Source organism: Thunnus maccoyii, chromosome 21 (genome assembly GCF_910596095.1).
Source record: "Thunnus maccoyii chromosome 21, fThuMac1.1, whole genome shotgun sequence".
In the NCBI taxonomy this organism is placed as follows: Eukaryota; Metazoa; Chordata; class Actinopteri; order Scombriformes; family Scombridae; genus Thunnus; species Thunnus maccoyii.
This window is the reverse complement of record NC_056553.1, coordinates 2,398,337-2,421,543: the sequence shown is the minus strand read 5'-3', so window position 1 is coordinate 2,421,543 and position 23,207 is coordinate 2,398,337. Positions and strand designations below refer to the sequence as shown.

Genomic DNA, 23,207 nt, shown 5'->3' with positions numbered 1-23,207 from the left:
TAGGGTTAGGGGTTAGAGTTAGGGTTAGGGGTTAGAGTTAGGGTTAGGGGTTAGGGGTTAGAGTTAGAGTTAGAGTTAGGGTAAGGATTAGGGTTAGGGGTTAGGATTAGGGTTAGGGTTAGGGGTTAGAGTTAGGGTTAGGGGTTAGGGTTAGGGTTAGGGGGTAGGATTAGGGTTAGGGGTTAGAGTTAGGGTTAGGGGTTAGGGGTTAGAGTTAGAGTTAGAGTTAGGGTAAGGATTAGGGTTAGGGGTTAGGATTAGGGTTAGGGTTAGGGGTTAGAGTTAGGGTTAGAGTTAGGGTTAGGATTAGGGTTAGGGTTAGGGGGTAGGATTAGGGTTAGGGGTTAGAGTTAGGGTTAGGGGTTAGGGGTTAGAGTTAGAGTTAGAGTTAGGGTAAGGATTAGGGTTAGGGGTTAGGATTAGGGTTAGGGTTAGGGGTTAGAGTTAGGGTTAGGGGTTAGGAGTTAGAGTTAGGGTAAAGATTAGGGTTAGGGGTTAGGATTAGGGTTAGGGGTTAGAGTTAGTGTAAGGATTAGAGTTAGGGTTAGGGGTCAGGGTTAGGGGTTAGAGTTAGGGTTAGAGTTAGGGTTAGGGTTAGGGTTAGGGTTAGGGGTTAGAGTTAGGGTTAGGGTTAGGGTAATTAATAATTACATATAACAGGTAATTAATAATTGTATCAGAATACATTTTTAAAGTTACCCTCCCAACCCTGTAAACAGACATGGAGAAGTGTGGAGAATTTGAACTGGAGATGTGATTATGTGGTACACTTTCTGAGACCACAGAGTACAAAACCACACTGATTACCAGTCTGGTGTGTACTCCTACAGAAGCTGACCTCACACACAAACACACAAACACACACACACACAAACACACACACACACACACACACACACACACACACACACACACACACACACACACAAGTGCATTTCCAAAATAACCACCTCAAACATTTTTTACCCCTGAAGACATCAAACTCCACATCAAGCGGCCTCCGCTGGGCTGCCCTGTCTTTATGTTTGTGAACTTTATTGGCATTTTTACAAAAGGGCAATTACCAACATGCCTTGGGCCTCTGAGCTGTTTTTATTGGAGCGTTTGTCATGTACGGCACAGGAGGGAGAGGAGGGGGGGAGGAAGCAGGGAAGAAATGGAAAGCGATGGGAAGGAAAGAAGGGAGATAAATGGAGTGAGCTTTTAATTTGGCTAGGCTCCGTGAAGCTGCATGTGGGGACTGATCCTTAGCAAAGGCTTGCTGCCGTGGTAACGGGGTAAAACGTGGGAGGAGCAGGAGGGTGGGGGGGGGGGAGGGGGGGGTCAAAGAGAAAGAGAGAGAGAGAGAGAGAGGTACAGTAGCATGTAAATATAAGAGAGGGGTGAGGAAGGGGAGGAGAGAGGAGGTTTGAGAGGAGGGACGCCGGAAGATACGCCTTCACGGAGACACACACAAACACACACACACGCGCACACACACACACACACACACACACACACACACACTTGATAGGAAAGGAAAGAAAAAGGAAAAAGCTGGGAGTGCAGTAGACTGAAAGGAGGAAGGAAGAGGCTGAACGAACAAGCCTGAGTGCGACACACACACACACACACACACCTTACATACACACACCCACCCACCCACACACACACACACACACTTTGCTCCAGCCAGGCAGTGTGTGGAGCGTCAGACAGACGGGGAGAGAGAGCGAGGCAGCAGCAGCAGCACTGTGAGGAGAAACCAGAGCCGCTGAAACACCAGACGTCTGCCGGAGCTGCCTGACAGTCCTAAATCAGGGTTTACAGCAACATTTGATGTCAGTTGTGATCCTCAGTGCTGACAGAAGGCTCGTCTCCTGGTGGGAAAGTCCTACAGTTGATCTCCCCGAGCATCTTTACGGACTGAGACCTGCTCCAGAGAGTTTTCACTCAAAACAGACATCTGAAAGGATACAGCAGGATTGCACTCTCTTTCACAAGGAGAGTTTAATCATCTGGACTTTGCAGACAACCTGCAGACTTTCTGACAATTCTTGAGTTTACTTCAGTAGGTTTTGTAGAGTTGAATGTCTGATATAATCCTTTTTTTTTTTTTTTTTTTTTTTACAGTTTTGTTACTCTCTTCAAAGGAAACCCAGACAACTAAAGGACCCACAAGCCGCAAGGATTACTCCGAATTTTTTGATTTCTTTTTCACAAAGGGAGAAGTTATCAGTATTTTGCAGACAATTTGCAAACGACCTTGTGGATAATTTCAGTAGTTGTTGAAGAGTTAAAAGTCTGAGCTAATCATGGTTTTGGAGTTTTAAAAAACCCATAGGATTTACAAGCAACAGGATTGCAAATATTTTTAGGATTTCTTGTTCACAAATGAAGGAGAGAAGTTTAGTCATCTGGACTTCGCAGACAACCTGCTGACAATTTATTTCAGTAGCTGAAGAATGCTGGTTTTTGAGTTTTGTCCATCACACCAAACTAAAACCAGACGACTGACGTACCTACAAGCAGCAGGATTACAAACCTTTTTCACAAAAGAGGTCATTTGAGTCATGAGTTTACAGACAATCATTCATTTAATTTAATAGGTTTTGCAGAGTTAAAAGTCTGAGCTAATCCTGATTTTGGAGTTTTGATCATCACTTTAAAGGAAAACCAGACAACTAAAGGACCAACAAGCAGCTCGATTACAAAGAGTTTTTTGAGTTTAATAATCTGTTTTCTGCAGACAACTTGCAAACAAAAAAAATATTCTGAAGTTGGAACTGTTTAATGATTTAACGATATCCTGACTTGCTGACAATCCTTCAGTTAAGTTCAGTAGGTTTTGTTGGATCACTTAAAGGCAAACGACAAGCACGAGGATTACAGACAGATCACAATCAGGGAGAAGTTTAATAATCCAGATTTTACAGACAAACTACCAACAATCTTTGGATTTATTTTACGAGTTGTTTTAGAGTGAAATGTTAACCAGACAACTGAAGATTGTGTTCACCTGATTTTTATTTTGCAAAGAATAATTTGCAGTGAAATTATAAAATTTGGGAGTTTTTTGTGTCGTTTCAGAAGCAAATCAAGGACAACTTTACCCAGATCACTGACGGATCTGAAGCTGACAGGATTACAAAACCTCGTCAGATTTTTACTTTTATTTTTTTCCTTTAAGTGAGAATAGTCGTTTGGATTTTGGTTTCTCTGTCATCTCATGAGACTTCTACTAAGGACACTGTCCGCTGAATCTTTTCTAAGGCAGCAAGGAGTTAACTGTGACTCTTAATGTCTTGTGGTTGCTCACCAGACTTTTGCGGACATCCTTTTACATTTTCATAGATGCATGACGGCTCTAACAGCTGCTGCTGCGACTCAAGGACTTCAAGGACTGTCTGCTGTCATTTTTTAAGAGACTGTAAAAGTTGACATTGAAGAAGCAGGATTTGGCTCTGATTAAATAAAAACTGCACAGATCGGCTTCAGAGGCCACATCGAGAGCTGGGTAAGTGAAACAAAGTGGCTGGTGGTTTTCTCTGGAGGAGGAGATTCTCAGGGTTACTTGGGGATTTTGCAGTTTGAAGTTTGGCACCTGTTGCATCTGTGCAATCAACTGCAGCTACTGTCTGATTCAAGGACTCCCACTATGGTGGTTTTCTGTAGAAGAGAAGTAAGTTGAGAGTTTATTATCATTTGCACGTGGAGCATAATTTGGATTTTTGCTCCTTCCTGCACCCGTTCTGCCACAACTACATCAGTGAGCTCATAATGAGAGAAGAGTCTTCAGTCATGCCACCAGCTCTGTGAGGCTGCACTGACACTTTAATGTTCACCTTTTTCACTATCCTAGTTAAGCTTGTTAGCAAGCTAATTTGCTAATTAGCCCTAAACATAAAGTAAACCTGAGGTTGATGGGAATGTCATTAGTTTTGCAGATCTGGCCATAAACCAAAGTCACAAAGTGGAATTTTGACCTCATGATGGTGCTAGATGAAAAGTCAGAGGATCACCAAAGTTAACACAATTTATCCTGAGGGGGAAATGAATGTTGGTACAAAATTTCACAGCAATCCATCCAATAGTTGTTGAGATTTCACTCAAAATCAGAAATATCAACCATCTAGTAGATGTTGAGATATTTTACAGGATAAATGAAACTTTTGACCTCCAGGTGGCGCTAAAAGAGAAGTCAGAGGATGACCAAAGTTATCAGGATTCATCCACTGGGCACAATGAATATCTGGGCCAAATTTCATATCAATCCATCCAGTAGTTGTCAAGATATTTCAATGAAAGACAAAAATGTGCAACCTCATGGTGGCGCTAGAGGGACTGTCAGAGGATCACCAAAGTCAGTAGGATTCATCCTTTTGGGAACATGAATGTCTGCACAAAATTTCAAGGCAATCCATCAAATAGTTGTTGAGATATTTCAGTCTGGAGCAAAGTGGTGGACCAACGGACAGACTGACATTACCATCCTTAGAGCCATGCAGCTAGTATGACTAAAAACTGCCTGCAGGGTAGAGTTAGAGTTAGAGTCACAGTCTTACATACTGTACATTTGAACTTGTTTAGTATGGACGTACTGCAAGGATCAAATCTATGAGATCACATATAAATAGTGTTTTTATCTCCTGGGAGCAACTAAGGAACAGCTGCAGCAGCCGTAGCCTTTCTGCCACCCACATTCCCATCAACAAGAAACAAACGCTGATATTTTAAGAAGCAGGCAATGATTGACCTTCTCCTGGTTTCAATTCTTCTTCCCTTTAGGATTCGGAGAGTAAGATTTCATCTCTCTGTGACAGACGATAACGACGAAGTCCGCCTGGCAAGAATCTGTGAGTTTTCCAATTGCATTTTCTCCCTCCTCCCACCCACAGTTCATGGTTTTGGATGCTTCAGTGAGGAACAACAACAACCACATCAGGAAATTGTAATAAGGGCTAAATAATTGGAAGGCAGAGTTTTGAGATGTGTCAGCGAAAATCTTTAGAAACCGGGAGACAGAAAGACACCAGACAGCTGACACATCTCTGATAGTCTGATAGCGAGAGCAGTTTGTTTTTCTTTAGAAAAAAAACCAAAAAGAAAAACAGGAAACAGATAAAAGTCTACAAACTTAAATCCAACTGACCCCATAAAAAGAACAGATAATTAGCTTTTTCAACAACAACATCGGAGGAAGAACCCAGATAGCTTTCAGAGCGGCTCTCTGAACCCTTCATGAACTTTGGGGAAAAGAGGAGTTTTTATTAGTTTGGATGCCTTTAACTGAAAAACTTTCGGCAGATAAACCATCTGAGAGAAAGCAGTAAAAGTTAATGATATATTAGAGTTTTTCATAGTTCTGGAAGGGAAAAAGAATTTTAGATGATTTCAAAATTTTAAAGCTTGAGTTCATAAAATGAAAGCTCATGAAAATGAAGGTTTATTTGCTCCTCTTCTTTAGGGTGAACCTCATTCTTTTTCTCATCGTTACAGGTCCAAGGACATCTTTTTCCATCATTCACCATCTCCTTTTTCAGAGATCAGAGCTGTAAAAAAAAAACTCCTCTGCTGACACCAACAAAGCATTTTTCTCTTTTTCTTCTTCAAAGACGCTTGTTAAAGGACATTTTCCATCATCGCAGAGCTCTTTTCTTTGGATATTTCCATCGTTTCTTTTTCCAATCTGAAGATTTTGTTGGATGTTTTGAAGTTTTTTTGCCCTGTAAATGATTTTCAGCTCAATGGTCAGATGACCACAGAAACAACGGAGACCATGAGGAGGTGATGCGAGGACACTGACAGCTTTTGGAGGAAGCAGAGGGTCCGATGGGAGAGTGTGTGTGTGTGAACAGAGTGTGTTTATGTGAAGAAACTCTGTGTTTGTGAGTAGAGTTGCACGCATGTGCATCCAAATGCTACAGTGCACTGCAGACGGGCCCAGACACCCATTGATTGTTATTTCCTGTTGCTCAATATTTGTTGACTCGCTGTGAGGAAAACAAATCAACCAGTCAGATATGAAAGAAGGAAATCTCAGCACGGACAAACAAAATTTCCAAATATTTCTTGTGGAAACGCTGCAGAGCCAAGCTGGAGGTCGGACCAGTCAGCTGTCACAGTCTGGAATGTGTTGCTCTGATTTCATGATTACGGAGAACTCTCCTCTTCTGCTGTTTTTGTTTTTCGGCAGAGTTTTATCCTAAACTGATTGTTTTTTGGGAACAAAGCGGTCCAAACACTTGTTTTCATTTCGCTGAGACGGACCATCAGACGGCTGGCGGCGACACACAATCTCGGAAAAAAACAAAAAAAAAAGGTCTTGATGTCACAGATGTGTTTTGATGAGTGACATCTTGGATTACAGCAGTGCTTCAAAATTTCCACCTAAATTAATTGCAGGAGCATCATGGGAGTTGTGACGACACAATAAAAGTCTGGGTCTTAACTGGTGTAGCAAGATGCACTGGCAATATCATTAACTATATTATAATACGAATGTACAATTATATATTTTAATCAAACACAATAATTGATAGCTTAACAATATTATTTTTTTTTTCAGTTTTAACAGCACATTTAATCAACATGACCTCATAGGTATTTATTTTCCTTTAAGAGGATTATTTAACATTTTCAATCTACTAAATTTAGCTTTTTTGTCCTACTGCTACACCAACATTTTTGAGAACTTTTTAGGAGACAATTCACCAGCTATTTTGAAGATTTTGGACGCTTTTTGGCAGCATGCTCCCAGGAGGACTGATGTCAGGCGGAGGGGGTCGTGGTGGCGGCGGCCTGTGCCTGCTGCGGTGGCTGGGTCTCAGGCTGTGGTCCCGTCGGGGGACCCTGGTGTTCGCTCTGCTCTGGTTTGGCTCCTGGTTGTTCCTGAACGGCCTGGTTCTGGTCCACAGGAGCATCCTGTCTGACTACTGCACCGACGACAAGAGCAAGAGGATCCTGCACAGACTGGTGAGTCAGAAACCTACTCAGACGTTTTTATTATATTTATTTTATTTTATTTATATAAGGAATTTACAAAATAATCTGAACTCAAGGTCCACTAAACAAGTAAAAAAATCAAAATCATTGACCTCAAGATTTTTTTTGTCATATTTTGATTATATATTGACTTATTACCTAACTGACATAGAGCTGCAGCTGATTAGTTGACCGACAGAAAATTAATCGGCAACTGTTTTTATAATCGAATAATCATTTTAGCCTTTTTTAAAAGCAAAAATACCAAACATTTGGTGGTTCCAGCTTCTCAAATGTGAGAATTTGATGCTTTTCTTTATCATACATAATAATAAATGAAATACCTTTGGGTTTTTGAACTGTTGGTGCGACAAAAACATGTATTTGAAGACGTCAACTTGGACTGTGGGAAATTATAACAGCCATTTTTCAATATTTACTGACATTTTATAGACAAAAGGATTAATTGAGAAAATAATCGTCAAATTGGTTTGTCTGATTTATACAAATCTGATACGACCTGCAGCCACTTGATTACAGCCTCTGTGTTTGTACAAGTCGGACTGACTTTTGTTTCCACTGATGGTTGTGAAGCTTTCTGAGTCACAGTTACACCAAATTAGTACACGACAAATGCATTAATGCTATAGATGGGTTGTGTGTTTGTATTTGCGTGCCGTCAGTCAGTGTGTTTGTATATGAAGGTGTGTATGAATCAGGATCTGTTGCAAATCTTTGTCTAAAAATACAAAAACCTGTAAAGCAGCTCTGTGCTGAGGTTTGGAGTCGAGTCGGTACATTTTTTATTTTGATCATCAACAGTGTCAGCTAACCTGTGTCCTGTTTAAGTTTCATTTTAATGGACTTTGGTTTTACCTTCATACCTTGATATCGTACTGTCTATTAAAGTTGCCCTCTGCTAAAAAAAAAACATGCCTTTCTTCTTGTTCTTGGTTGTTCTCTTCTCTCTGCAGAATGATGTACGTGCAAAGTTTGTTTTCACATTTATCAGCTGAAGCAAGAAAGTTTCTCTGAGCTCAGCTTAAATCTCAGTTTAACACCTGGACTAACCAATCAAACCCATCATGATCCAGTATGCAACCTGAAACCTCCAGCGCACAAACACTGAGAATGGACTTTACAGTGAAGTAGGAGGCATCTTGTGTCCATCAGTTACACTTCTGAAATGAAATACATTTGCATATTCACAGATTCTGGAGTTTTACATGAAGACAAGGAGGAGATGTCGTTCTAAGAATTTCTATGAAATTGCACTCCTTTGTGTCTTGAAACATGTCTGGAGGGGATCTTTAAATGGTAAAATAGTTGCTGCATCAATATTGCAGATATAAAGAAGTAATTCTAAAAATGTTGGCATTGAACATTAAACCTCCCCTCCAGACATGTCATATATAAAAAAATAGTCATTGCATTGGAACAATAATGTTTGTCTGATTTGGTTTTTCCACTGAAACAAATAATTTCCAGTTTAAAATCCTTAAAACTGCATCTACTCCTTCTCTCTCATTAAAAATTCCAGAAGCTATAAATATGCAAATATATCTTATCTCAGAAGTTTTCATGCTGGACTGAAGATGTCTCCTTCTTCACTGTAAAGTCCATTCTCAGTGTTTGTGCACTAGAGGCTTCAAGTTTCCACATCGCAACTGTGTCAGTTGCATACTGGACCACAATTTGGCTGATAAACTAGTTATGATGTCACAAATCCTGCTTGTAGGCCTGACACAGATTTTCAGTGAGCTCAAACAGACTTTCTGTTATCAGCAGATGAATGTAAAAACAAACTCTGCACATACATCATTCTGCACAGAGAAGAAGAGAACAACATCCAACAAGAAGAAAAACATTTTTTTTTGAGTGGAGTTTTTTTGATAGCTGGTCGTCCAATAATTGGAAGATCGGCGGTTCGATTCCCGGCTCCTCCCGTCCGCATGTTGATGTGTCCTTGGGCAAGATACTGAATACCTAATTGCTCCTGATGGCTGTACCATCAGTGTGTGAATGATTACATTTCCTTTGATGGGCAGGTTGGGACCTTGCATGGTAGCCCCTGTACCCATTCAGCATATGAATGTGTGTGAATGGGTGAATGTCATTCATAGTGTAAAAGCGCTTTGAGTGGTCAGAAGACTAGAAAGTCCATTTACCATTGACTTGTTTTATCTTGTGTTGTTCAGAGTACTGATACTTGTGTATATATAACAAAAAAATCAAGTTGGTTCCATTCTGGCTCTGGTGTTACTAATCAAATTAAAACCAGCTTTTGTTGCCTGCTATCAATTATCTGATATCTGAGTGTGCTTGAATGCATCACCAACTTGAAAAATACGATGTTTCATAGTGATGGATTATCTCTCTGCAGAAAGTCTTGCATGTGGATTTTTATAGTAATTAATGGAAACCAAAGGGTGCCTGGAAGGAAGGAAAACAATCTAAAAACTGATGATGATTTGGAAAATGATCCACAGGAATGTAAAGTAACTCCAGTTAATGGGACACAAACATGCAGAAGCCTCAGTGCTGTGTGTGTTTTAGTGTCTGCCGCTGTGTTTACAACCCAAACACCCGTCTGTGTTTACTTCTGCTTGTTTGTCGTCTCTTCAGCTTTAAAGACTTTCTTCAGAATATTTACGGTCTGAAGGACAAACTGTGGCTCCCATCGACTGTCTCTGTGAAACCCGCCGACGATCATCAGTCAGGCAGTTACTGTAAACAGGCAGGCGAGGGGAGATAAACGGCCAGAGGTCAATAGCTCTTAATGGCCTGCTGCTCTTATCCACTGCAGCATCTACTCGTGCACTGTGGGTAAACACAGATAACAAGATGCTCTCTCTTTTCTTTTCCATCTCTTAGTCTTCCAAACTTCCACTCGTCACTTTCTGCACTTAAGAACTTTAATTCTCTCTCCCATTTCTGGATTTATTTTTTCTCTATGTCAACTTTACCCCCCATACTCCATTCCTCACTCATTTTCCTTCCTGAGTCTGTATTCCCATTAAAACTTTTTTTTTTTACACAATATCCTTAATTTTAGTGGAACATAGGAACTCAGGGCTCTCCTGGATAGTGTAAAAATCTTATAGATTTATATTATGACCACCAGTTTAAATTATTAAACTTTATTTCTGAGAAATCATGTTCTGTCTGTCATTTTGGTGGATGACTAAATACTACAATGCCCATGAGCCTCAGCTGCTGTTGCTATGGAGAGAAAACCAGTCATATGTGTGAATCAGAGCGGTAATTGATTCACAATGCTTTGCTGCTGAAGTTATATTGAAAAAATTTAAAAGCAGACCAATTTAATCTGTGATCGAAACATTGTGATCATCAGCTTGATCGTATTTTAAATGGGACATATTCTGCTTTTTGTGGTTTTCCGTAATTTATATCCTGTGCTGATGTTGGATATTAAACATGGTCAAAGTTCCAATGCTTGAGGTGAATGTGTGTAGAAATGCTGCCTGCAAGTCAAAGCGCAGGGCTTCAACCTGCTCTGGTCGTTTGTTTCTACTTCTCTAAAGAGCTGGCTCATCACACATGCCCATAAACGGCCATCTATTCTGTAGCCCTGGTTGCTAAGGTGGTTGCTAAGGTGTTTCCATGTGTTGTCCACTCTCATATTTCAGATGTGATTCAGCTCCAACATGTACGGATGGATTTGAGAAGTTGACATTTGGAGTAAAGAAGGAGAAAAAGAAGTGAAATCCTGCTACTATAGTTTGTTTACGTAGCCTCCGGAGGCGGAGGAAGCTTCCTGAAAGCTGACCAATCAGAACAGAGTGGGCTCATCAGGAGGCGGGGCCTTAAAGAGACAGGCGCTAAAACAGCCTGTTTCAGACAGAGGCTGAACTGAGGGGCTGCATAAAGGACCAGTAGAAGATAAATAAGGAGTTTTTAACTGGAAATCATGTAAAGATATTCCAGTAGAGCCCCAGAATATAAATATAGAGCTGGAAATATGCAGAATATGTGTACTTTAAGCTTGGTGATTGGCTGTTTTATCTGAAGAACCAGATATTTTATTTTAGTTGTTCATCTTTTGTACTGATGATTTAATCAGGGGAGTTTCATGTTAATCCAAGCTGTAGATGAGACTAACATTGTTTATGGGAAAAATGAATAAGACCAGAAAGGAACCAGAAGTGTCTGTTCAGCTCACCACACCTCCTATAACAGCCCTCATGAGTCTCATGTTTTACATCACGTTTTAATGCTTTTGTTCATCACTTGTGATGTAAAAACATAAGATTTCCACACAGTCAGAGAAATAAAAAGCATGCGTCCAGGGTTAGGGTTAGGGTTAGGGTTAGGGCATTTGAGTGACAGCTGCCATCTAGCGGTCATAGTAACTGTGAGGTGGGACAGTGGTGCAGTTCAGATGATGTTTATATATGTGTACTGATTTCCTCATTCAGCGGAGGAGGATGGATGGAGGCTTTAACCCAACAGTGGACTTTGTTTCCTGTTTCTAACCGCGAATCGGGACAGTTTTTCAAAAAGTGTAACTACAATCGTCCCCTAACCTTAACCCCGTGGTTATTATTGTAGCCATGACGATGAAGGTGGCCTAACTTTAAGGAAGTAGTAACTTTAACCCACCACATGTTTCTCTAACCTTAACAAAGTGATCATTTTAACCCAAAGCATGATCTTTAAACCTAACCAGACCTTAACTACAGTGTTGTCACATCATTATAGTTTAACAGTGATGTGTGACAAACAAATGATGTCGTCCAGCTGATTACTGCCGATAGAAAACGCTCCGATGTGTCGTTCTGGAGTCACATGATCAAGCCATGTATTTGGATGGTTAATTTGAAGGACTTGTTGAATCTTAGCGCATCACTGAGCATCAAACGCACATTAGAGGAGGTTATACCAGCGACTGGTTCAGGAGTAGTTTAGTTCAGTCTTTCCATGACTCTTCTTATTTTCCATTACAGTTATTTTGTAGTTCAGTAATTTTGAGACAAGAAACATTTATAGCCTTTCATGCTGTTATTCTGCGTCTCTGTGGACAATTGGCACACCCTACAAAAACAATGATTCAACTGACAAAATGAGACTTGGAGGCTTCCCAAATTATCAAAGTTTGCCCTGAATTGTAGTAACAACATAGATCATCTCTGCAATTATTACAAATCAGAGGCGATCCACAGATGGTCAACACAATGTGAACAAAACTGAACTAAAACTCAAATCTTCTCTGTTACTTTGGCCTTTAACTTTTGGTTTTTGTTCCCCCTGAACAAACAATGTTTGAACATTTCAGTGACTTGATGAAAGCAAAAAATCTGTTTGTCTTTAGAGTCGGCGTCTCATCAAAGTTTTCCATCACACAGGCCGTGATGTCACTCTCCCTCCTGATATTAAAACCTCTTACAAATCCAAAGTGGAAACTGATGAAATCCCAAATAAACAGAGAGATCCAAAGTCAACAAATACCGCAAGTTTTCTGAACTAACACTGCATTTTTGCTCCATCCGTCACATTGTTTGAAATGCTCTTGGAAGTTCAGAGAGGGGTTCCAGTAACATATTGACCGAGAGCAACAAGAGGTGTTGTGTTTCCAGAAGCTGATTTGGCTCCTCACACAGCAGTAATGCAGTACAGATGTAGTTCTGCTCCATGAAGCTCCATTTACCAAAATCAGTTTGAAAATGTTGAGAGTTTTAAAACAAAAAGCTCAAGTTGTGTTCGCTGACTGATGGATAATGCTGCTGTCGTTGCGGTGAATTACCGGATTACTGCTGAGATTTCACCACGGCCGGGGGTTCAGGCTTGTCTTAACTGCTCCAGGTGTCGTAGTAACCTGAACGAATCTTTTCTTCCTTCCTGTGGGCTCATCCCTCCATTCTTAGACTTTTCAACCTGCCTTTGAAGAAACGGATTAAACAGCGTGTATGTGTTGAAACTGCTTTTCAGCGAAGTACTTGACACTGAGTAAAACATGAATGTAGAGGTTCTGAGTGAAAAGTTTAGCTTTGTGTTTACATATGAGTAATAAATTGTGAAAAAGAGAGACGGACAAGGAAGAAATTTAAAGTGAGGCAAAGAAACTTCCAAAGACAAACTAAATACTTAAGTAAAAGTACCAATACAGCATGTAAAAATACTCCATTACAAGTAAAAGTCCTGCATGAAAGTGAATAAAAGTACATAAGTATTATGAGCTTGATGTAGTTAAAGTATTGCAGTAAAAGTACATAAGTATTATGAGCTTGATGTAGTTAAAGTATTGCAGTAAAAGTACATAAGTATTATGAGCTTGATGTAGTTAAAGTATTGCAGTAAAAGTACATAAGTATTATGAGCTTGATGTAGTTAAAGTATTGCAGTAAAAGTACATAAGTATTATGAGCTTGATGTAGTTAAAGTATTGCAGTAAAAGTACATAAGTATTATGAGCTTGATGTAGTTAAAGTATTGCAGTAAAAGTAGTGGTTTGGTCCCTCTGACTGATATATTATTATATATGACATCATTAGATTATTAATAGTGAAGCATCAGTGTTAGAGCAGCATGTTACTGTTGTAGCTGCTGGAGGTGGAGCTAGTTTACACTACTTTATATACAGTTAGCTAGTTTAGTCCAGTGGTTCCCAACCTAGGGGTCGGGCCCTCCAAAGGGTCAGCAGATAAATGTGAGGGGTCGTGAGATGATTAATGGGAGAGGAAAGAAGAAAAAACAAAGTTCTGATACACAAATCTGTTTTCAGTTTTTGGACTTTTTCTCTAATCTTTGATTTTTGCTGAAATATTGGATCATTTGAACATTTATTGAAATGAAAGCATGTGAGAAGTTTAGAGGGAAAAATCACTATTTGGTGGAGCTGTTAACAACTCATAGACATGTGAAATGTGACCCCGACTACACACTGCTTTTTGTAAGACGTCAAAAGACAAAAAGGTTGGAAACCACTGGTTTCATCTTTAACAATGTGTTGTATTTTAAAAGCTTGTTATATTATCCATTGTGTCGAATCTTCATCTGAAAAGTAACTAAAGCTGTCAAATAAATGTAGTGGAGTAGAAAGTACAATATTTCCCTCTGAAATGTAGAAAGTAGCATCACATGGAAATACTCAAGTAGGATTTTTCATGCAGGACTTTTACTTGTAATGAACTATTTTTACGTTTCTATATTGGTACTTTTTCTTAAGTAAATGATCTGAATACTTCGTCCACCACTAGACACAGCATGCAAATCATTTGCTATATTATCATAGCAGCAGTTGGATCAGTCCAGAAGGTTAGATGTTTATATGTTTACTGTGTGTAGGACTGTGCTGTCGTGGGACAAAGATAAAAATACACTCTTGGGAAACTCTTGGTTGGTGCTCAATCATCTCAGAGACGTCCACTCTGAGCTGGAAGCTGCTGGAGATTTCAGTATGAAAACAAACCATCTTATTTTGAGGCTTAAGTCATACAAGTCAAACTCTGTCTGGTTTGGGAATTAGTGATAAATTTCAGCAAACAGCAAATGTTGACTGACTTCACCTCACTTTATTTTCTGTCCATATTCTAAATTAAATTTGTTTCTACTGCTGCAACTTGTCATTTTAAAGGCAAAACAACAATTATTATCAGTTTTTTATCACAGATACACCTTTCTTTCCACCATGTGCCTCATTCATCCTGCTGCAGAGTGAACAAAGAAAACGTTTTTTTTTTATTAGGACACACATCAAAGAAGAACCATATTCCCTTTGCCATTACCCCCGTGTGCCCTGATGTCAATATTACAACATCAAACAGAATTATAATGTAAAATTCCCTATCAAGTCTATCTGAATCCTGTATATTTCTTATTCATGCCAGGTTTCTGAAAGAATGATATTTATTTTTAAAAAAAAGACATCTAAAAGCATCAATGTTGGAAAAGCCAAAGAACTATAACTTTTGAAAAACTTATCCACAACCTGAAAAAAATGTATAAATGTAGGTGTGACCAGGCTTAATATGATATAATAATAAACTGTGGTCATACGTACATTTCTTTTCAATTCAGTGACTTATTTCTATCCAACAAATCACACCACTTCTTGATTTTTCCACAGTGAGGTATATGCAGCTCTGTCACTTCCCTTCACATTCTCTGCTGTGTAATATTTATGTTGACTCTGCAGCTCTGCACATATGGTTTGTGTTCAGGCACAAATTTGTGTGTTTCTGGAGACCCTCTGACTATTTATGGTCTAATGGCTGATGTGTTTCTAACCCTGTCCCTGCATGTCTCTGGCATGCCTTTGCCTATTTATGGCCTGACGCTACATTTTTAATGGCCTACCTCTATTTTCTAACGCAGTCTGGTTTGTTCTTTCACAGGGGGAATATCAGGTTTATCTATACCCAGTGACTCTGACTCTGACATATCATGAATCTAACTTAGTACATTTGTGAATTTATGATCTCTTGCAAACTTTGGTGTTGTGTCTTCTTGCATGCTCATGCAGGAGTCACGAATATAGTGTTTCTTTTGATTAAACGTCAAAATTATTGTAAGAGAAAATTATCTCGTGTTGCAAATTTGATGGAACATGTGCCAGAACGACACATACGAGCAAGGTCATGGTTTTAACAGGAAATGAACAGTGATCTCCGATGTTAAAGTCTAGTGTTTTGATGACCCATCCATCCACCTCGACCTTAAAATCATTTTTACTTTTCTTTACAGATACCTGATACTAATGTTTACTACAAACTTAAGTACAAAGAGCGCTGCGGTTCTTATTTTTAACTGATGTTAAATTTGAGCATCTTGATGAGTAGTGTCTGAATTTATTCCTCTTAGGCAGCAAACAGCCCCAACAACCTTCACCAGGGCTGCCTGTATGTAGCCTGAAAGACAAAACCCAGGGCAAAAAAATGTCAGAAAGGCACTCAATGCACTCACTGCTGCTCATTAAAGGACACATATTCTATACATTTCCAGCTCTATATTTATATTCTGGGGCTCTACTGGAATATCTTTGCATGATTTCCAGTTAAAAAACTCCTTCTTTATCTTCTACTGGTCCTTTATGCAGCCCCTCAGTTCAGCCTCTGTCTGAAACAGGCCGTTTTAGCTCCTGTCTCTTTAAGGCTCGCTCCTGGTGAGCCCACTCTGTCCTGATTGGTCAGCTTCAGGAAGCTTCCTCCGGCTCCGGAGGCTACGTAAACAAACTATAGTAGCAGGATTTCACTTCTTTTTCTCCTTCTTTACTCCAAATGTCAACTTCTCAAATCCATCCGTACATGTTGGAGCTGAATCACATCTGAAATATGAGAGTGAGCAACACGTGGAAACACCTTAGCAACCACCTTAGCAACAAAGACGACACAACAGACAAACATTTATTGATGCGGGACAAGCTGACGTTGTCTCATTGGGAAATTAATAAATCTTGCAAATGAAGCATTCAAGCAGTTTGAAGCCCTGACTTCTGACTTGCAGGCAGCATTTCTACATACATTTACCTCAAGTTTTGGAACTTTGACCATGTTTAACATTTGACATCAGAACAGGATATAAGCATGATACATCCTCATTGATGTTTAAGATAACTGAATTAATGAAGGCGGCTCAAATGAGTGTATCAACATTTTCATCAACTCAGATCTTTTCTCATCTGGTCGATGTTCAGAGACACATCAACCAAACATAAAAATAAAAAGGAGGGGACAAAAACAGGATTCCCCAGTGGAAATGACACCTTTGGGTATGATACAGTGAAAATCTGAATTTAAACTCATCTACTGCCTAAAAAATTATATTTTTTTGTTAGAAATTTGTAAAAACTAAAAACACTGGAAGCAAATGAAACAGTGACAGGTTGAAAGTCAGTACACAGGAGGGAGGTTTGTGGAGGTCTTGACACTCAAAACAAACACGCTGACATTTTAGTGTGACGGCGGTGAGGCGAGACGACCTGACGATGGTCTCTCTGTCGCCTCTGGCAGGAAGACTTAGCTCCTGTCTCTGAGGAATGACACAAACACACCGTTTAGAAGCTGAAGGTTGACGGACTGAAACGCAGCCGAAGGGTAAAAAAAAAACATCCCTGATGACATTTTTGTTGTTGAAGTCAAAGTTTACACTGTCTTTCATGTTCTGACTGAGTTTCATGATCCTCAGACCCTCGAGAACTGTTGAAAACCTTCTTGTATCTCAGAAGTCAGCAGAAACATGGAAAATACTCTATTACAATCAAAAATCAAGCAAACAACATTTTATCAAAGATCTGCCGGTTTTAAAGGTATAATATGTAATTATTCCACATTAAAATGTCTAAAAACAACTAGACCTATGTTATATATGTTGTTGAGTTGTGTACTTACATTATCCCAAATGTTTCCAACAGAAATCTGTAATTTAATCAAAGTAACGGACCGTTTCATTTGGTCGCATGTCAATGGCGTTATACCTCCTCTACCAAAGAGTAAACATGCACAAGATGCATACGGCGGCGCTGTGTTTGTCCGCTACAATGGCGTCTACCAAAGAGTAACTTACACACATACAAGATAATACATCGGCGTTGTGGTTGTTCCACAGAAACTGTTATAAATTCTCTCTTGTAAGTTCTCTCTTGTTCTACAACTGAGCCTGTGCAGATGTTAGAAGTCAGCAGCTGTTGGTAAATCAACCCAGACTGTAAGATAAATACAGAGAACTGACAGGAGGATGAATCTCAGGTAAATCCTGGATTTGTGTTCTACAGGTGATTTATAGCTGCAGGTCACAGAGCTGAAGGGAAATCAAAGAGTTCATTTTCTCATCTGGCTTTTCTACAGAAACTCATGAATGTCGTGTTTGATGTTTGAGCCCCGACAGCAGGAAAAATTCTTAAATCGATTCAAAAGAGGGATGGAAAAAACATGCATGTAATTTCATTTCCTGTGACTTTATTTCAAACAGCGTCAGAGTGATTTTTGTTGGAGTCCACCCTCCACCGTCTCTGAAACTGTGAAGATTAAACTGAACATGACAGCTGTGATATAACAAACAAAACTAAACATATTGTTCTGCCAGCGTCCCCACATGGGCGCCTAGTTATAGTTAAAAATGCAAGTGCAAGATTAATTGTCAGGCGGTATGGCAGGAAATCATTCATTCATTTAATTAACACCTGAAAGTGCCATTTCCTGCAATGCAGAGCCTTCAGTCATGACCAATAAAGCTGCTCTTTCACTATGAAGCTCAGTTTAATTTGCACTATATATTAAAATATTAGGTCTCTTTCTGTCCTTCCTGAGTCTGCACTTCAACACACTCATGAATACACTGATCTGGTTTGAATAAGTGAACTTAGGCTACTCATGAAGAAGTGGAGGGAGAGAGTGAATGAGGAAGAGAGACAGTATGGTCCAATGCTGTGTCTCAAATCTCATACTTCTGTACTTACACTTAACATTTTGAGTGCATAAGTGCGTTCACACTGAGAAGTATGGGAAACGCAGTGCACTCAAAACAGTCAAAAAGTTGAGTGTGGAACTGTGGACACTTCTCGCCCTCAATGATCGCCATCTTGGCTACGTAGCAGAAGGGGAGGGACCGCTTTTCAAACTGGAAATGGCGGCCGGGTATGTTGTAACTACGGTGAACATCGCCGCATTATACAAATGTAAGTTATACATGTGTTTTTTAGCACTAAGCACCACTATACTGTTGTCGGTTATAAGCAATCAGTATGTTTGTTGGGTTGATTTAGCAGTCTGTAATGATTTGGTAGCGTGAACGATAACGCTAACGCTAGCTAATACTAATTTGCGATCGTCATTTCCGGTAAGTGCACAACGGCTGTGTTTGATTTGAGACAACACTACCCTGTAGAAATTCTCGCACTACGCCAGTAATATATAGTGCACACAGTGTACTACATGAAAGTGTACTAACAGAAGTATGTGATTTGAGACACAGCTCAGGTCTGTTAGCTATGTAGTGTGTTAGAGTAGCTAGCTAGCTAACACCAGCTAGCTGAACAGCTTCTCCATTCACATCCTTGCACATCACACCATAACCTATAATATTATACCTGGCTCAGCCAAGCTGTTTAGCTCACTAATAAATGAAAGTAGATGTGAAAGAGACACAAGTGTTGGCAGTTCTTCTCTCTCTGTGGCTCCTGCAGCCAAATCCTTAAATGTTTCTCTTCATAAATCAGTGAAACACACTCCAAAACTGATTTGTTATTCAGGAAATAACTGCTCATCAGTCTGCTCACTTATCCACCGCACTAAATCCTTTCTTCATAATCACTAGAAGGGCTTCAGAAATCACACACACACACACACACACACACACACACACACACACACACACACACACACACACACACAGGCAACCTAAACAGATCTTCTAGGCAAACAATCAAGTGGTTTGAAGTGCAGAATGTCGTCCCAAGCAGCTGGCTGACAGACAGGTCCGTCGGGGGGTTCCTGTACCCACAATGCACTGCGGTGTGGTGTCAGAGAAGTAGGTCCTGCAATGTCAGCCAATACCAAGGTCACACACACACACACACACACAGAAAATTGAGAAAACATATAAATAGACAAAAATGAACATTTAAAATGGAGAGTTGATTGTTTCCTTCAGGTTGCATTTAAGATAACTGACCAAAACAAATGTTTGTTGATTTTAAGATTTATTTTTCTAACTATTCCAGACATTCATTAGTCTCCATTTGTTTATGTTTGCTGTGAAAATCAATTAGAAGACTCTGCAAACATAAACTCTGCATACATTTTCATCCAGGCTCACGGCCATTTTGTGATGAAGCGCAGATTGATTTTAAAAAGTCTGCATGTCATTATCTCATTATGATAATGTAACTTTAACAGCCTTGCTGGTAATGAATGTGATGGATTACATCATGGATTCATAATCATTTTCATACTGACATTGTTTGTAACACACAAACACGAGGACCTTTAGCTCCCTGCCTCATTCTGAGGAAACTCCTACGGGTTAACCGCAATATTGTCACATCATAAACCATCATTATTGTTTAACAATGTTGTGTAACAGTTTGGAAAACACAGACAGATGATGTTGTCCTGCAGATTACTGCCTCCAAACTGTCGTTGTGGAGTCACATGGTCAAAACATGTATCTGGTCTTTTATTTTGAAGACTTGTTGAAATTAAGGGATTCTGTTCATTAATTATTTAAACTTGTTCCTTCAGTTGAATGTTTGAACTTCTCTGTGCAGAATGATGTATGTTCAGAGTTTGTTTTCACATTCATCTGAGCTCATTAAAAATCAGATTTAAGGGGGATGGGCCTATGAGCAGGATTTGTGACATCACAACTAGCCAATCGTGGTCCAGTATTCAAGTTACACAAGTGTGATACTTGGAAACTTGTGTCACGTCCTGCCTGGACTTTTTCTGTTATTTTTGGACTCTTTGTGTATTTTGTTCTCTTGAGTTTTCAGTGTTGCATTTATGTTGCCTGGTTTTGGTTTTATCTGTTTCCCTTGTGTGTTTCCTCCTGTCTTTATGTGCACCTCCTCTCACCTGCCCTGCATCACCCTGGTTAGCCCAGCCCTGCTCCTAGTGTCTCCCCCAGTTTATCTGCTCCCAGTCTGCCCGTGTGTTGTGTCACCTGTTGTCTGTTTTACTTTAGTTCCTGTTTTATTTTGAAATATTTTCTCCTTGTGTCTTTTCACCATTACTTCCTGTGTTTGATTACCTCATGTGTTTCACCTGTGTCTTGTTTCCCTCACCTGTGTTTAGTTTGCAATCACACCCTGTGTATTTATAGTCCAGTTTTCAGTTCAGTCTTTGTCGAGTTGTCTGCTTTTGTTCTATGTTTATTCCATGTTCCTGGTTAGTGTTCCTGTGACTTTTGCATTTTCATTAAATATTTCTGCATCGGATCTTGCCTGCCTGCTGTCTCTGCAAATCCTCTGAGATTAGATATATTTGCATATTTATAGCTTCTGTAATTTTTAATGAGGGAGAGGGAGTAGATTTAATTTTAATGATTTTAACATGGTAATTATACTTTTTTTTGTGGGAAAAACCATATCAGACACACATTATTTTTCCAAGGAGAGTATCTGTGTTAATACACGTCTGGAGGGGATCTTTAAATCTCCCGACACGTCAACAGGATTGTTCAGGATCTAACAGTAATTAATGTCCTGTGTTTCCTGGTCTTTAACACATTCCAGGTTTATACAGCGATGTGTAATAAAACAGCTCCTCTCAGGATGAATCCTGAGCTCTATCAGAGTTTTTCATTTAAAGCTAAAAGTCTAAACTGTGTTTCCTCTGGAGAGTTTTCTCTCTTGTCAAGTTCATAATTACTTTTGTCTCACAGTATTTGCTGCAGTGACATAACGGCGCAGATGATAAAACACAAAAGGTTTCTAATTACCGAAAGCACCCTTTCTAATCATTAAAGTATTGTATATCTTTGTAGTTGCAGCCTGACTGGGCAGGTAGGCCTATCATTTTGTATTTCAGTGTTATCAATGTGTTTTTGGATGCAGGAAGTAAAGATTTTAGTTCCTCAGATACCTGTACAGATCAATACAATATGATGGGACATGCACAATAAAGATGCTCACACTGCTAATTTTAAAAGAAAGTTTTTTTTCTTTAACAATTTACACCCCATGGTAAACTTTACTGGTATTTAAGAAGCAGTTTTTCCTTTATGTAGTGAGGTAAAAACCATAGACTGCATAAAAATATGGACGTAGTTACCGTGACGTCACCCGTTGGTTTCTGAAGAGCGGTTTTGAAGCTCAAAGTGAGCCGCTCCGGCCGTCGCCATCTTGGCAGTGCGTGACTCTGCCTAACTCCCAGCCAATCAAAAATGGGCAAGGAGGCGGGCCAAATGGCTGAAACAAGCCACCTAGCGGCTGGCGGACCTGTCACTCAAAGCAGCCATGTCCTTCATTATGCAGAACTTTACGGCTTAATAAAATTTAAACAGGTGAGTTATAATAAAATTCACCCCCCGTACAGTTGTCATAAAAGAGGAAATTAGCTACAGAGACCAAAACCGTTGTTTGTACCAGGCTGTAAACATGTTTATTTCTGCTGTAAAGTTGGGCATTTTAACATGGGGGTCTATGGGGATTGACTCGCTTTTGGAGCCTCAAGTGGTCGTTCAAGGAACTGCAGTTTTTGGCACTTCAGCATTAGCTTAATTTTACAGCCCTGGAGATTTCCGCTTGGTAAAAACAACAGTGTGGAGGTCGGGATTGTGGATGAGTGTGTAGCACAGCTTACTTTCATGTGGTAGACCAGAGTTTGAATTCTGTTAGCTGCAACCTCTCTCTAACCTGAACCGTACCATAGCTGCCATGTGCAGATATGTTAAAAAGCAAAAATTTAAATTGAATGTTGCATTGAACATAAAAAAACGGTGTTACTGAACATAATCTGGTGTGTCGCAGAGTCATCCTATATTCACTTTCTAACAGAAACAGTATTCACAACTGTAAAACACAGCGAACAAACAGTTAGCTGTGATGTTAAGTTTATTATAAATGGATTAAAACAGGGAAAACCACTGGATTGTTCCTTTAAGACGTCAAAACTCACCAAAATGTTGGCTGAAGAATGATCACAGAGATGCAGAGAGATGTAATAAAAAGCATTATGTTGTACAGATGTTCATATACAACCAGAAAGGACGCAGCAACACGAACCCACTTAACCACAGATCATTCACAGCGTGTTCAGACAAATTAATCACAGCTACATTTCATACATTTAATTATAGCAGCATCGGTCACTGTCCTCTCATGTAGTATCTGCACTCTAGCCTGTATCTCCGAGGCTCCATCAGTCTTACATGTCGTGTGATAATTAAAGTGGCAGCTGATGGAAAGTCTCTCTCTCTTCTGTTAGCAGCTGTTTGAGCTCAGTGCAGAGCAGAAAATGACTGTGTTTAACCTTCAGTTAACATCGCTGTGTGCTCAGTCAAGAGTTTATGTCTCAGGTGACTTCAGCAGCGGACGAGTTTCTCAGAGACAGAAATGATCCGGCTGTCTGAGTCGAAGCTACAACAACTTACTCTTTCCTCTTCACCTATGTTTGCAGGTTTTATTGGTTTTCACTCCCGTTATTTACAGGCTTTTAGTCACCACATGTCATATATTGCTATTGCCAGAATAAAATGTTAGCACTGTACATTTCTGCAAACCACAGAAACATTGAATATCTACGTTTCAACACATGAAATACATAGCATATTAACATTTCACCAATACG

General features: G+C 39.7%; 1 protein-coding gene across 1 annotated transcript in view; it reads left to right on the top strand.

Annotated features, from left to right (window-relative positions):
* The first annotated feature begins 1,632 nt into the window (after positions 1-1,632).
* Positions 1,633-23,207, top strand: part of dipk1c (divergent protein kinase domain 1C) — a 66,827-nt gene continuing 45,252 nt past the window's right edge. The window contains exons 1-3 of the mRNA XM_042399590.1: positions 1,633-3,496; positions 4,768-4,835; positions 5,479-6,954. Coding sequence (XP_042255524.1) covers positions 6,730-6,954 — 225 coding nt within the window. The 5' untranslated portion in view covers positions 1,633-3,496; positions 4,768-4,835; positions 5,479-6,729. The remainder of the gene's footprint in view (positions 3,497-4,767; positions 4,836-5,478; positions 6,955-23,207) is intronic.